This window comes from Aedes albopictus, chromosome 3, assembly GCF_035046485.1.
Source record: "Aedes albopictus strain Foshan chromosome 3, AalbF5, whole genome shotgun sequence".
Lineage (NCBI taxonomy): Eukaryota > Metazoa > Arthropoda > Insecta > Diptera > Culicidae > Aedes > Aedes albopictus.
The window spans coordinates 373,998,681-374,015,027 of NC_085138.1; the positions used below are offsets into that span (position 1 = coordinate 373,998,681).

At 38.5% G+C, this 16,347-nt stretch overlaps 3 protein-coding genes across 10 annotated transcripts in view; 1 reads left to right on the top strand and 2 right to left on the bottom strand.

The window, feature by feature from the left end:
• LOC109409852 (V-type proton ATPase subunit F) overlaps window positions 1–16,347 on the top strand; it is a 421,144-nt gene that overhangs the window by 264,694 nt on the left and 140,103 nt on the right. The window contains exon 1 of one of the 2 annotated variants that reach the window (XM_062855661.1): window positions 5,834–5,837. The exons of the other annotated variant lie outside the window; for it this stretch is intronic. The gene's annotated coding sequence lies outside the window, so the exon portion shown is untranslated. Of the gene's footprint in view, window positions 1–5,833; window positions 5,838–16,347 lie in introns of those variants that run through there. 2 annotated transcript variants of the gene reach the window in all.
• The window catches only part of LOC109409848 (uncharacterized), a 233,093-nt gene that overhangs the window by 154,415 nt on the left and 62,331 nt on the right, over window positions 1–16,347 (bottom strand). The window lies entirely within an intron of this gene.
• On the bottom strand, window positions 13,470–14,293 carry LOC109426140 (uncharacterized). The gene is made up of 3 exons (XM_019701573.3): window positions 13,814–14,293; window positions 13,643–13,737; window positions 13,470–13,585 (listed from the first exon to the last, which is right to left on the bottom strand). Exons 1-3 carry the CDS (start codon window positions 13,978–13,980, stop codon window positions 13,497–13,499), a joined length of 351 nt encoding a protein of 116 aa, XP_019557118.2. The 5' UTR covers window positions 13,981–14,293; the 3' UTR covers window positions 13,470–13,496.

The following is a 16,347-nucleotide window of genomic DNA, read 5'->3' on the forward strand; positions in this document are numbered from 1 at the left end:
TTACCAAGTTCTAATGCGCTAAATTTATAAACGGATGCACACGGATAGCCGATTTCAGTAGTTCAATAGTTTTGAATTTTGCTGGCGTCCCACACCAAGTAAAACATCAGTGGTTAGTGCTGGACAAATTCCAAGATCTCGTGTTGGTGATTCGCCGATTAGCCTGCAAGGCTGCAAGGGTTGTGGTACAAGAATACTGATCGGTTCGAAGAATATTATTTACCGATTCTCCGGAAGAGAAATGCCTCAGGATTATGGTGAGTGTACCAGGCGAATTTTTAAAATAATTCCTTAATTCGTCTGATAATCCTTTAGAGTAATCCAGGAGAAATCACACGAATTCACTAGTCACCCTCTATAGAATGATATTTGCAATCCTTTTTATTTCATCCAAACATTTCCCAATTCAGATCAAGGATCAACTGTGGAAGCTGTAGAAACGTTAATTGTCAGCTGAAAACCCTTTGAGCTGTTAATAAAGAAGTAAATCGGCGACTGGTAGGACTGACCGCGTACTTTATGGACCACACGGAGCATAGCGCAGCATCCGTCTGAACTGAATCGAGTCAAACGTCTGGTAAAAAGCAGCAGGGGGGCTAACCCCCCGAGTGGCCATGCGAGTGGCGGACAGTGCCGCTCCGTCGTGGATCAATTCGGTCATTCAGCAGAGCATTTATAACATGAAAACTGAACAAGACGCCTACAAAGTTTGATACAACTTTATAGACAAGCAGCAATATTGGATGGTTTTTCTTAAGCATTCCTCCAGCTGATTACCAATTCGTGGATCAAACAAGATCGTCTGTCGTCTCTTACCTGAGCAGATTTCAGTCGTGATGTCCGACTGGAACCGTCGTGAGAGTGGAGCCCTTCGGCATACATTTAGAACTCCTGAAAAGTTAAGCAATGTCAACGCGGCGGTTCAAAACTGGTGGTCAGATTGGGACAATCGCGAAAGGAGATGCTGAATGTGCAGGATGGTGTAAGTTTGGGGCTTTGGGGTTCAGTAAATTTTGTTTAGGGGCACATAAAGCCCCAGATCATTTGGGCAAAGAGGCCTATTGTTGGCACTTTACACTATAGCCCAGTCAATTTCGTACGAATTGACATGATATATTTGGGCCTGCCCATAAACTACGTAGACTTTTATGGGGGGAGGATGGTGGTCTGGCCAAAGTCTAGGCTCCATACACATTTCGAAAATTTGGTATGAACAAAAGTGTACGAGGGGGGAGAGGGGTGGTTTCTGAAATTGTCAAAAATGAGTCTACGTAGTTTATGACAGCGCCTTTGTACATGGTGAGATACAGTACTGGACAGGATAAAGTACGCATGATCGATTTTCATACAAAATGCCTTTAGTGAATTTTAGTTTGTGAATAAATTATATGTACTATACTGCCGTTCTGCGCATAATTGTCTCAACTAACGCTCGTCGGACCTGAAAAAGACAACAACTTCTGTTCGCATTATACCTAGCATACTATTGAAACTACTGTTTTGCTGGAATTCTAATCGATGCAATTGCGGTGCATCGGATATCGGATACTTCGGCCGCCTCAGTTCCTCAACCCTTATATACATTTTTTTAAGTAATAGAGCATTTGTGGGCTTCGTGGCCGTGCGGATAGCGGCGGCAGTCGTTTAGGCCTATCGTAAGCCTCGGAGTGTGGGTTCGATTCCCGCTCCAGTCGGTGGAAACTTTTCGTCAAACGAAAAATTCATCACTGGGCCACTGGGTGTTCTGTGTCTTGTCCGTTGTCTAGTGTAAGTAATGTGTTCAGTCTGTGCAGCCTGTGGCTGAAGACGGTGTGAATTGTCTTTTAACTAAACAGAAATCGAGTTAATATGTGTCTTTCGTAATTCGGCCTTTAGTTACTTTCGGCCTTCCGTTACCTTGGGGCTGCATATGCTACAAAATAGCTTACAATATTTTATTTTATTTTATTTTCAACGCACAAAAATTAGTAAGAACTTTGTTAGACGTCTCTTCTTGATAACGACATGATTAGGATTACAGCATACATAATAATTATTATATTATATATTAATTATATATTAATTATTGTGTTGGCATATCTTATTATTTTTCTTATGTCATTACACCAATTTTAGTTTTCAAATACAGTCATTCCATAGAAAAACAATATAGTGCATCTCCGATTGTCGTGAAACTTGGTGGGCTTGTAGTTCTTAGGAAATAATTAGACCCGTATTTTTTATTTAATTAGACCCGTATTAGGGTGACCAATTTTCATATAGGGTGGTCCAAAAAATTAAGGTTTTTCAAAACTAAAAATTTTCAAAAAATCGTAACTTTTGAACCAGTTTAGCGATTTTAAACTTCAAGCCCACCAAGTTTCACAACAATCGGAGATGCACTATATTGTTTTTCTATGGAATGGCTGAATATGTATAGGTAATTCTAGATTGAGTTTAAATAAGGGCGAAAGTAACATGAGAGAGTTCTCTTCATCGACTCTCTCTTCTTCAAATTAAAGTGACAAGATGTAAGTATTGTTTAACTTTTTGGTCATAAATCGCTAGGTTGCAATGCAATCTAGCGTCTAAGTGTAAAAAAGTTCGATTGAATTTGCATCTTGTCACCTGAGTGTCGCGGACTGACTCAATATGCTCTCTCAGCGGGAGCCAAACATTGGGAGCCAAACATTGAAGATAGAGGTTATGTTAAACCTTGTTGTACCTGTATGCTTGATTGAAGAGTATTGTTATCTAGGTGCTGCGGATATAATCAAAACTGTTGTCACATTTGCCGCTATCAATCCGTCGGAAAGCGAGGAGAAGAATGAACATTGTTTGAGCCCATTTTAGCTAATTTTGTAACAACTATCCTTCCAAATTTCCATCGCGAATGGAAAATAATAAACTTTGAACACGACAACAAAATTGGAATAATGGTGGATTGATCATGTTTACCATTTCCGAACAGCGTCGCGACGGCATGTTTGATAACTGCGCTCAGAGAGGTGTTTGCAAGAAAATTGAATGCTCGTGCGTGTTTACAAGCTGTGTGACGGGAGTGTGTTGGTGTGTGTTGGCTAGCTTGAGAAATAAAACCGTTTCTATCCGCAGCACCTAGCTTGTCACTTTAATTTGCAGAAGAGAAAGTCGATGAAGAGAACTCTCTCATGTTACTTTCGCTCTTATTTAAACTCAATCTAGAATTTAAATTTAAAATATTAGAGTAAACCTAGAACCAATTAGATATTCCCAGTCTTCTGGGATGTATTCCAGAAACTATAGGAAATATTCTAAATCATTTACATGGATAAGTAGGATTACGGAATATTATTAAATAATTCCTAAGAATTCCCAAAGCTTCTCAGAAATTCCCAGTTTTCTGGGATGTTCTAAAAACTATAGGAAATATTCTAAATCATTTACAGAGATCACTAGCATTATGGAATATGTTCAAAAAATTCCGGAGAATCCCTAAATATCCGCAGAAATTCCCAGTTCTTTGGAATGCATTTTAGAAACTATACAAAATATTCTAATCATTTACAGAGACCAGTAGGATTACGGAATATTTTCAAATAATGCCTGAGAATTCCTAAAGCTTCTCAGATATTCCTTGTCCTCTGGGATGTATTGTAGAAGTTATAGAAAATATTCTATATCATTTACAGATATCAGTAGCATTACGGAATATTTTTAAATAATTCCTGAGAATCCCTAAAAATTTTCAGAAATTCCCAGTCTTCTTAGACGTATTGTGGAAATTATAGAAAATATTCTAAATCATTAACGGAGATTAGTAGCATTACGCAATATGTTTAAATAATTCCTGAGAATCCCTAAGGATTCTCAGAAATTTCTAGTTTTCTGGGATGTATTGTGGAAACTATATAAAATATTCCAAATCATTTACAGATCAGTACCATAACGAAATATATTTAAATAATTCCTGACCATCCCTTAAGATTCTCAGAAATTCCCTCTCAAAAAAGGACTAGTTTTCCTCTAGTTTATCACAAAGTTTTCACTTATAGAAGACGTCATGTTTATACGTTAATTAATTTTTAAACCCGTTCTAGGTACTTCCGTCGACCATCGTTTGCCAGCAGCCCTATCTGGAGGATCCTTGCCGATTCGATGTCAATGCCTTGTGATAGTAAATACATATATCTAAATAAAAATACTTAGGTGGGTGGGGGCGTTTCCGTGGTCTCTATAATCCATCCGAAAAGTCTCCGGGATTCTGAACAAGACAACCTATACATCTAAGGGTTCTACAATAGTGATCTGAATTTGTTGCTAAGAAGTGTCACCATGTTTTCTCAGAATGCGACGCAGAACGCTTGAAACTTATGGAGTTACTCCAGTGGTCCTTGAAACAGTCTTCAGGGTGGCCATCCAGTCGGGAATTTCGGGAAAACCGGGAAAAGCTCGGGAATTCGAAATCACCGGGAAAAAGTCGGGAAAACCTCGGGAATTGTTGCTAGCCATCGGGAATTTCCAGAATTCTAAAATTTGTACAGTCTCCAGAAGCGTAAGTAGGGTATCGCGCTACTTGGGCGGTGGTTTTCTTCGTCTGTTATTTTCGTCTGTTTTCCACTATAACTCGGTCAATTTTGAACCGATTGACTTGAAATTTTGTACACGGGTAGATACTATACCTATCTCACCGCATTCCAAGAATTGTGTCAATTGGTTCAAGATTGACTGAGTTATAGTGGAAAACAGACGAATATAGAAGCCACCGCCCAAGTAGCGCGATTCCCTACGAGAATCTGTGGGAAATGCAGTCAACAACTGTTGAACTATACAGGGTGTTAGGTTCGTGAGTGCAAACTTTTTAAAGGGTGATAGAGGACCATAAATGGTGAAAAAAAATGTTCTACGCATATGGTCAAATCTCAACCGTTACGTAGTTATTGAACTTCCCATGTTTTTCACTCTTATTGCTTTAACTGGCTATAACTTGGAAATGGTCAAACTTATCGCAATTTGTTTTACCCTTATTCGAAAGATTACATAATTTTCCATCAAATGGCATCTTTGAATCAATTGGTTTAGTTAAATAACTAAGTTTTCTAGAGCAAAATAGCTCAAAATAGTGTGTTTTGATTTGTTTTTGTCAATTATCTTTGAAACATGCGTAATAAATTAAAATTCTTTCTTAGGCAAAATTGTGGCCCCTATTCTACTCTACAATTCGTTCTTTGAGACCAAACTTCTAGCTCTTATCGTTTTCTTACAATTTCGATTTTAATGTGCGGCACAGTGCGCAAAAGAGTGATAATCTTGACAGTTGCAAATTTATGATCTAAAATGCGATGTTTAAATCGAAATTGCAAGAAAACGATAAGAGATACAAGTTTGATGTCAAAGAACGAATTGTAGAGTAAAACAGGAGCCACAACTTTGCCTAAGAAAGAATTTCAAATTATTACGCATTTTTCAAAGATAATTTACAAAAACAAATGAAAACACACTACTTTTGAGCTATTTTCTTTAGAAAACTTAGTTATTTAGCTAAACCAATCGATACAAAGATGCCATTTGATAGAAAATTCAATAGTCTTTCGAATAAGGGTAAAAAAATTGCAAAAAGTTTGACCATTTTCAAGTTATAGCCAGTTAAGGCAATAAGATTTAAAAACATGGGATGTTCAATAACTACGTAACGGTTGAGATTTGACCATATGCGTAGAACAATTTTTTTCACCATTTATGGTCCTCTATCACCCTTTAAAAATTTTGCACTCAGGAACCTAACACCCTGTATAACATAGTGGGTGAACTGGCGTAAAACCATCCTTGGAAATTAATATCTTGTCGTCGAGTCATGACAATTTAAATTAATCATTGTGATGTTACCTAACATCACAATTTGAACAATTTCAAAGATATTCTAAAGAACATTCTGGTGAAAAGACTGGTTGAGAAACATTCAAATATTTTTAGATTTATATGTCACTTATGCATTTCAGGATGTACATGTTTCTGAAAACATCAAGCGTCCAATAAAAGTGTTATAAAACATAACAAAAAATATAACTTCTTTCTGAAAAATTATCCTTGTACAATCTCTAGGGGAATATTTGATATAGTCTTTGTCCTTTGAGCGAAAAGTCGTTGAGAATTTTGGATAGGATGCTGATAAAATTTAGAATGAATGAATGAATTGCCCAAAGAATAAATTAAAATTAAAAATTATGAAATTCTGGATGAGCAATTGTGGCGAAAACATTTTTACAATTTAAAAATAGTTAGTAAAAAACAATTGGAAGAATATTTGAAGGGATTTTTAGTATCTGATGGAATTTCTCAAAGCACGCCTATTGTAGCTCATAAAAGTATTTCTAATAAATATTTTGTTTGAAAGATTTCTGTTGTTTTTCATGAAGTAAGGTATCGGGAAAATCCCTTTTTGGCGAAGCTTCAGCAGAAGTCCCTGGTAAAACTCCTGGTTTAGCAAATTCTCGAGAATTTTGAGTATTCGTAGTTTCTAGTTGAACTACCAATTGAAATTCTCGCGGGAGTTCCAGTGAGTATTCAAAAGCATCTGGAGCAATATAATTGTATAGTTGGAAATAAATAATTACCAAATAATGAATCTGCCTCTACCGTATGCGTGATAATGTTTGCACCATCGTACAAATAAGGTACCCATATCACCTGTACACACAATGTCTTGGTTTTTATTGCATGTACGTAAGCTCTAACTCATATCACAGTAGGTTGCGGGTAAAAAAAATCCGATTTCTTAAGTTTAAAATTTGCACCATGTAGGGGTAGCAGCGGTAGTCGGGACTTGTCTACGCGCAAATGTTAAAAAATACATTTCAGGAGTGTTCAGGAGAACCGTAAAACAGTCTTAGACCGAAAAAAAGCAAGCGCAACTATTCCCAAAGGTGTCCACTGGTCGTTCAAGGTTAACATGGATTGAGAAAGCTATCGCTGCCACCAAAAATAAGATTTGGGTGAATTATATGCGCTCAATGAGAAAAATGGCAAAGAAACGCGAAATCAGCGACTTAACGGCATGGCATATCGAAAAGGAAAATTACGGTGGCCTTTATGATCCTTCGACCATAGAAAAAAAAACTTACATTATTACCAATAGCATCCAGGAGCTACGAGTAGCGCCATATAAGAAAGTCTTGAATTTGCCCGAACGCAACCTCCGTTTTTTTCGATTTCCGAAAAACTTTCGATCCGTACCAAATTCCAGAATCAATAGTTATTATAACTTTTGTTTGTGTGCCAATGTCTACACCATTACGCAATATCAAAATAAAAAAATAAATTCAAAAATTGTTAATCTTGACTTTGACACTACCACGGATACTTTTCGACATTTGCGCGTGGACAAATCACGAGCTAGGTTGCCACTTAGTCATTATGCAAGTGTAAAACTAAGAAAATCAACACTTTTTATTCACAGCCTACTAGGATATGAGTAATAGCTTAAATGCCTGCAAATAAAACCAATACATTGTCTTCACAAGTCAAACTGGAATTTTATTTGACGGTGGTGCAAACATTATCACGCATACGGTACATTTTTTGGGAAATATTTTCTCAAAAACTAATATTTCAGGAATTCCTGGAGAAATGCTTGACACATCTGAAAATGTGATCAGTAATTAAATCTCCGAGAGCTTCATATTGCAATCGTTGATGAAATAACTGAATGCTAGACGAGTATCAGACAAAATCTAAAATTTGTTTGATCTTTCAAATTTCTCCTAAAATTTACGATTCCAGCCTAAGTTACCTGCCTGACTTTCTGCAGTAGCCATTTACGGTACCATGAAGTTCGCCACTGGTTTTCTATTAAAATATCTTAAAAATTACCATCAAAAATACTACATTGAGGATTTCCCAAGAAGTCGTTTCCAAAGTTCTTTCACGAGTAATCTTTCGAGATATTCCACCAGAAGTTCATCCAGAATGTTTTTTTTTTGGGCATTCTGTTATTGCCTATTAGTTTCCCAAACAAACTTAGCAAGAATTTTTCCAAAGAGTTCTGGAATATTACTAAGAAATCCACTAATAAGAAGTTCGTAAATCATACTGAGAATTTCGACCCCCTCAGGATTATCTTTTTTATTTTTATTTGCTTAAACAACTGCATAATTTGTACTAGTTGGTCATCTATGAATACAAGAAATGTTTAATGAAGATGTCGTAATTTAAATGCCCATCATCGGATACGAGACAAACAACACATAACTTATTTTCAAGTTCATATGAATACTATGTTAAATGCAAGGATTTGAAAATATTCAATATTAATTCTCTTAAATTTTTCTTAGTAAGTTACGTTTAATTTTTACTGTTAATTATTCTATTTAAGAATCGGAAAAAATTCAAAAAGCTATCGGGAAAACCGGGAAAAACTCGGGAATTTTATTTTCCGCTTTGAGTGGCCACCCTGAGTCTTCCACTAGATTTTTATTTGACTCAGAAGGTTCACCACTTCCTCCCAAATAGCATGGTGATGCAAGACATCACGCTCTACTTAAAGAAGCTTTGTTCAAGCTAGGTTCAACAAGTCCTCCTAAAATGCATGGTGATGCAAATCATCATGCTCCACTCAAAGAAGCTTTGTTCAGGCTAGGTTCACCAAGTCCTCCTGAAATGCATGGTGACATGCTCTACTTCAAGAAGCTTTGTTCAAGCTAGGTTCACCAAGTCCTCCTAAAATGCATGGTGATGCAAGACATCATGCTTCACTCAAAGAAGCTTTGTTCAGGATAGGTTCACCAAGTCCTCCTAAAATGCATGGTGATGCAATTCATCATGCTCCACTCAAAGAAGCTTTGTTCAGGATAGGTTCACCAAGTCCTCCTAAAATGCATGGTGATGCAAATCATCATGCTCTACTTAAAGCAGCTTTGTTCAAGCTAGGTTCACCAAGTCCTCCTAAAATGCATGGTGATGCAAGACATTATGCTTCACTCAAAGAAGCTTTGTTCAGGCTAGGTTCACCAAGTCCTCCTGAAATGCACGGTGACATGCTCTACTTAAAGAAGCTTTGTTCAAGCTAGGTTCACCAAGTCCTCCTAAAATGCATGGTGATGCAAGACATCATGCTTCACTCAAAGAAGCTTTGTTCAAGCTAGGTTCACCAAGTCCTCCTAAAATGCATGGTGATGCAAGACATCATGCTTCACTCAAAGAAGCTTTGTTCAGGCTAGGTTCACCAAGTCCTCCTAAAATGCATGGTGATGCAAGACATCATGCTCTACTTAAAGAAGCTTTGTTCAAGCTAGGTTCACCAAGTCCTCCTAAAATGCATGGTGATGCAAGACATCATGCTTCACTCAAAGAAGCTTTGTTCAGGCTAGGTTCACCAAGTCCTCCTAAAATGCATGGTGATGCAAGACATCATGCTTCACTCAAAGAAGCTTTGTTCAGGATAGGTTCACCAAGTCCTCCTGAAATGCATGGTGACATGCTCTACTTCAAGAAGCTTTGTTCAAGCTAGGTTCACCAAGTCCTCCTAAAATGCATGGTGATGCAAGACATCATGCTTCACTCAAAGAAGCTTTGTTCAGGATAGGTTCACCAAGTCCTCCTAAAATGCATGGTGATGCAAGACATCATGCTCTACTTAAAGAAGCTTTGTTCAAGCTAGGTTCACCAAGTCCTCCTAAAATGCATGGTGATGCAAGACATCATGCTTCACTCAAAGAAGCTTTGTTCAGGCTAGGTTCACCAAGTCCTCCTAAAATGCATGGTGATGCAAGACATCATGCTTCACTCAAAGAAGCTTTGTTCAGGATAGGTTCACCAAGTCCTCCTGAAATGCATGGTGACATGCTCTACTTCAAGAAGCTTTGTTCAAGCTAGGTTCACCAAGTCCTCCTAAAATGCATGGTGATGCAAGACATCATGCTTCACTCAAAGAAGCTTTGTTCAGGATAGGTTCACCAAGTCCTCCTAAAATGCATGGTGATGCAATTCATCATGCTCCACTCAAAGAAGCTTTGTTCAGGATAGGTTCACCAAGTCCTCCTAAAATGCATGGTGATGCAAATCATCATGCTCTACTTAAAGAAGCTTTGTTCAAGCTAGGTTCACCAAGTCCTCCTAAAATGCATGGTGATGCAAGACATTATGCTTCACTCAAAGAAGCTTTGTTCAGGCTAGGTTCACCAAGTCCTCCTGAAATGCACGGTGACATGCTCTACTTAAAGAAGCTTTGTTCAAGCTAGGTTCACCAAGTCCTCCTAAAATGCATGGTGATGCAAGACATCATGCTTCACTCAAAGAAGCTTTGTTCAGGCTAGGTTCACCAAGTCCTCCTAAAATGCATGGTGATGCAAGACATCATGCTCTACTTAAAGAAGCTTTGTTCAAGCTAGGTTCACCAAGTCCTCCTAAAATGCATGGTGATGCAAGACATCATGCTTCACTCAAAGAAGCTTTGTTCAGGATAGGTTCACCAAGTCCTCCTGAAATGCATGGTGACATGCTCTACTTCAAGAAGCTTTGTTCAAGCTAGGTTCACCAAGTCCTCCTAAAATGCATGGTGATGCAAGACATCATGCTTCACTCAAAGAAGCTTTGTTCAGGATAGGTTCACCAAGTCCTCCTAAAATGCATGGTGATGCAATTCATCATGCTCCACTCAAAGAAGCTTTGTTCAGGATAGGTTCACCAAGTCCTCCTAAAATGCATGGTGATGCAAATCATCATGCTCTACTTAAAGAAGCTTTGTTCAAGCTAGGTTCACCAAGTCCTCCTAAAATGCATGGTGATGCAAGACATTATGCTTCACTCAAAGAAGCTTTGTTCAGGCTAGGTTCACCAAGTCCTCCTGAAATGCATGGTGACATGCTCTACTTAAAGAAGCTTTGTTCAAGCTAGGTTCACCAAGTCCTCCTAAAATGCATGGTGATGCAAGACATCATGCTTCACTCAAAGAAGCTTTGTTCAGGCTAGGTTCACCAAGTCCTCCTAAAATGCATGGTGATGCAAGACATCATGCTTCACTCAAAGAAGCTTTGTTCAGGATAGGTTCACCAAGTCCTCCTGAAATGCATGGTGACATGCTCTACTTCAAGAAGCTTTGTTCAAGCTAGGTTCACCAAGTCCTCCTAAAATGCATGGTGATTCAAGACATCATGCTTCACTCAAAGAAGCTTTGTTCAGGATAGGTTCACCAAGTCCTCCTAAAATGCATGGTGATGCAAGACATCATGCTTCACTCAAAGAAGCTTTGTTCAGGATAGGTTCACCAAGTCCTCCTAAAATGCATGGTGATACAAGACATCATGCTCTACTTAAAGAAGCTTTGTTCAAGCTAGGTTCACCAAGTCCTCCTAAAATGCATGGTGATGCAAATCATCATGCTCCACTCAAAGAAGCTTTGTTCAGGATAGGTTCACCAAGTCCTTCTGAAATGCATGGTGACATGCTCTACTTAAAGAAGATTTGTTCAAGCTAGGTTCACCAAGTCCTCCTAAAATGCATGGTGATTCAAGACATCATGCTTCACTCAAAGAAGCTTTGTTCAGGATAGGTTCACCAAGTCCTCCTAAAAAGCATGGTGATGCAAGACATCATGCTCTACTTAAAGAAGCTTTGTTCAAGCTAGGTTCACCAAGTCCTCCTAAAATGCATGGTGATGCAAGACATCATGCTTCACTCAAAGAAGCTTTGTCCAGGCTAGGTTCACCAAGTCCTCCTAAAATGCATGGTGATGCAAGACATCATGCTCTACTTAAAAAAGCTTTGTTCAAGCTAGGTTCACCAAGTCCTCCTAAAATGCATGGTGATGCAAATCATCATGCTCCACTCAAAGAAGCTTTGTTCAGGCTAGGTTCACCAAGTCCTTCTGAAATGCATGGTGACATGCTCTACTTAAAGAAGCATTGTTCAAGCTAGGTTCACTAAGTCCTCCCAAATTGCATAGTGATGCAAAAATGACCGGTTTTTGATACTGTTCACCTTTACCAAAAATATCTAAATTTTTTGCAGAGATTTAGACAGATTTATTGGTTCATCAAGTCCTCCTAAATTGCATAGTGATGCAAAAATGACCGGTCTTTGATACTGTTCACCTTTACCAAAAATATCTAAATTTGTTGCAGAGGTTTAGACAGGTTTGTTGGTTCACCAAGTCCTCCCAAATTGCATAGTGATGCAAAAATTATCAGTCTTTGATAATGTTCACCTTTACCAAAAATATCTAAATTTGTAGCAGAGATTTAGACAGATTTATTGGTTCACCAAATCCTCCCAAATTGCATAGTGATGCAAAAATTTGATACTGACCACCTTAACCAAATATATCTAAATTTGTTGCAGAGGTTTAGACAGATTTGTTGGTTCACCAAGTCCTCCCAAATTGCATAGTGATGCAAAAATTTGATTCTGACCACCTTAACCAAATATATCTAAATTTGTTGCAGAGATTTAGACAGATTTGTTGGTTCACCAAGTCCTCCCAAATTGCATAGTGATGCAAAAATTACCAGTCTTTGATACTGACCACCTTAACCAAAAACATAAATTTGTCTCAAAAGTTTAGACATATTTGTTGGTTCATCAAGTCCTCCCAAATTGCATGGTGATATCATTTTTTTTTCATGAATTACAGAATTTCAAGAAGATTTGATCTAAAATAAGGTTCACCACGTCCTAATGGTGTTGCAAAAAAAAATGTTACTTTTTAACTCGAGTTTCAGCTGCTTGATTCTTGCAAAAACTCCTGGAGTTATTCCACAGGTTAAGGATGAAATCTAATAAGTTTCATTTGGTCTTTCCAAATTGCATGGTGATGCAAGACATATGTTTACTTCTGAAACAGTTCACTTTAAACAAAAACTTCTTGAGTTGCTCTAGAGGTCTAAAAAAGACTTGCCCCAATAAGGTTCAACACGTTCTCTCAAATAGTATCGCGATGCAAGAAAAAATATTGCAACTTATAATGTTCATATTTAACAAAAACTTCTGGAGATATTTCAGAAGATGCGATCAAATGAGGTTTATTACGTCCTCCCAGATTTTTACAGTTTGCCACTACCGACAACGTCTGGAGTGGTTCAACAGGTGTAATAATCGTTCTTATTAGGTTCGCCACGTCCTTTCAAATCGCAATGTGATGGCTTGTATGGAGTTGTCTCTGAGACCCTAAAAGGATTTCTTTCTTATCAGGTATCAATTATGGCTCATTCAACTTTTACCATTTTATACCATGGTTCATATATTTATATCATCTTCTGGATTGTACAAACTGGTCGATCGCTAACCTCCCTGATTGGCACGCTTCGTATCAGCCAGCCTATACTATAAAATTTGGGCAATAAATGTGGCTTCCGTGTACTTCCTCGCCAAAAACCTCTACGTTCCCATGAGAGAATCCTGGCTTATCATCTGACGCTTCACGCTTGTCATTTTTGAAATTGTTTCTATTTTTTTCTTTCATATGTTCAGCGTTTCGGTTCACTCGACGTGAGCCAACTTGACTCCTTTTTCCATCAGCAAAATGGCCATCCGCTCGTACGTCTGCTCTAGAAACCCGAATTGAGCCAATCCCACAAGGGCATCCAATCAGCATGCAATGTGTGTGACGGCACTTCAGTTCCCACCGACGCATGGCCTACAAAAAAACGAACAATCTTAATCAAGATAGGCAAAATAAGGCTGCAAAACTTACCAGTCAGCGTCAGGAACAATTCCGGAACATAGAAGGTTATGCTTTTGGGTACTCCAGGAAGTCCAACCTTCGATAAACCCAATCCGTTGGCTCGTCTAGAATGGAAGCACACGAATCCTCGTTATCTTCGCTCAAATCCTGCTTTGTCTCTGCACTATCTGTTGCTTTCACCTAAACTTTCTTTTGTACCGGCGACTTTGTAGCCGTATCCTTTTTACGACGCACTTAAACGAAGACAGCTCCTTCGATGGTGTACCATTCCTCACCTGGTGACCTGGTTTTTGCTTTCCATCTCCATCTAGTTCATCATCGTCCATCACCAAAATGCGTTTGCGCATTATAAACTGGATTTCGTCAACTGGTTCCTCTTTCCGGCAATTTTTTTTTTGGCGCAACTGTCTCCTACACTCAAATTCCCGGTGTTCCGGAATTCTCCCCCGACCGACTTGGTGTGGCTGGGGACAAAGCACGCAGAACTTTTAATGTTTATTAGTAAACAAGTTGTTGACAAGTCGCTTGACAGTTCGCTAATTTCGCCCGTTCAAGGGGTCCAGCAATGCGCGCTGATTACACAAAGCGAGAGGGGCTTACCAAAGGGTGAAAATAAAAGTGGTACCGAAAAAAACGATTACTGCTCCGTCTGTATCTTCGTTTGTGCTCTTACGTCTGTATAAATTCGTCTGTGATGTTACGGACATTTCGATACGACGTCGGAGATCTAGTTCCCCTTGGTCAATATTCACAACATTTGGCTATGTTCATGAAGTTATTGATTTTTCTGAAAACAGAAAGAACAAACCTTGGAATAAACTTTAGATAAAATGCTTGTTTTTTTATTAATTATCAAAGGACTCACCAAAGTATACCATACATGTGTAGCGGTCCTGCCGACCGAAGGAAGCATTTCCCTCCCTGTATCGAATAAATCTAAAGATCAATGATCACCATTGATCTAAGAAAGACCCTTTATTTCCTCATGGTGCTCCACGCAATTAGTGGATTACATCACATGTGGATTTCACGGTCATGTTTATAGACCAACGCCGGTTAACCAAGAAACAAGCGATGCAAGCAGAGAGAATGCTTACTGCTTGTTGCTGGTTGACCTGGTGATATAACGTTCTCGCTCCAATGCCGGAGAAATGTTTTTCTTTTAATTTTTGTTTGTCGCCCGGCAGCGCTGACTGAACCCCAACAAGGTCTCAGTCACGCGGCCGAACTAATGAAGCCAGAGTGGACGACGCCCGTTTTGGCTTTTCTCATTTCTCTTATTTCTTTTCAGATCGGGAGAATGAGTTCTTGCGACGGCAAGTTAAAAGGCCCGCGATTGACGCCGGGGCGTTGTTGTATTGTTGTGGTGTCCATTCTGTCTGTCCGCGGAGCCCGCGTGCGTTTTGGTGTGGTGTTGTTCGTCGGTCGGGTGTTCGTCCGTCCGGTCAGGTGTCTGTGGTGCGAAGTCGCACAGTTACAATTTAAGAGTAGTCTAGGAGTGTAAAGAGTGTAAATATAATTGAACAATTAATGGATTTTGCTAGTGTCGGAATTACGAAAGGAAAGAAATCCAGTGCCGTGCCGCTCACGCCTCTACACATGGAAGGGGTAATTACTTACGGTAATTAATAACCGGTTGCAAGTTCCAGTGGTACCTAATTAATTATAAGCTAAGCCTCGAGCTAAGCATTGCTTTAGTAAATACGCCACTGGTAGCACAGTCGTATGGAACACACTTGCTAGAATTGAAAATTATTGCTGTGTGCGTTCAAGATGCAAACGGTGCCCAAATGCGCTTCAAACGCGATAACACATGTTACCAAAGGCAACGTAGCAACCATAGCCAATATCACCGCCAACCTAGGATTCGAAAGCTCCCACTGACATCGGGTTAGGGTATTGAACTACTTCGGCACTTGGACCTATTCCCGGCACTCTGTGAATGAAATTCATAATTTTCATTATTTCACAGGTTTAACGGATATGAAAAAAATAAATCTAATGGATAAAACTGTTTTCTATCAAATAATTAACGAAATATGTACGTTAGATACGTACATTTTCATTTGCAAAATAAATCGAAAAAGAAATATCAACCCCCAAATGCCGAATTTTTCGCGTGCCAAAGTGAATCCTACTGAAATAGCATTTCTGAATTTGCTTACCTTGCACAATTTTAAACCGCCAAGAATCACTAGTAGATCATTTTATTTGCAATTTCTTCAGCCAAGTAATTTTATTTATAACCACCGCTTACTTTTAAACTATTCTATCGTAACAAATAGTGATAAGATAATATTATAAAAATGTTTAAAACTTTGTCTTAAAAAAATGAATTGGAATCACATTGGCACCATCGATTATTTTTAAACAAGGTTGCCAATCTAACAAACATATTAGCACCACCTTTTTTCATCAAATTAGGGCGATTTTATAATGACAAGATAAAACATACACAGACCTTTGTCAAGCAATGGTCCGTTAACAAGCAAATTTAGACAGATTAAAAACTTTTTCGAAGAACATTTTGTGCAATAACTTTGACTCCCCATGTAACCACGAAGCCGTATATAAGTGCATCAATTTTGCCGTATATTTATATTTAAAATTGTGTAAATAATGCTGCATTACTTTAAATACCTCATTGAAGCAATATTAAAGTCGAAAAGGGCCCCACTAAAATTAAATTAGTGCCACATATTGCTGCACGTTGA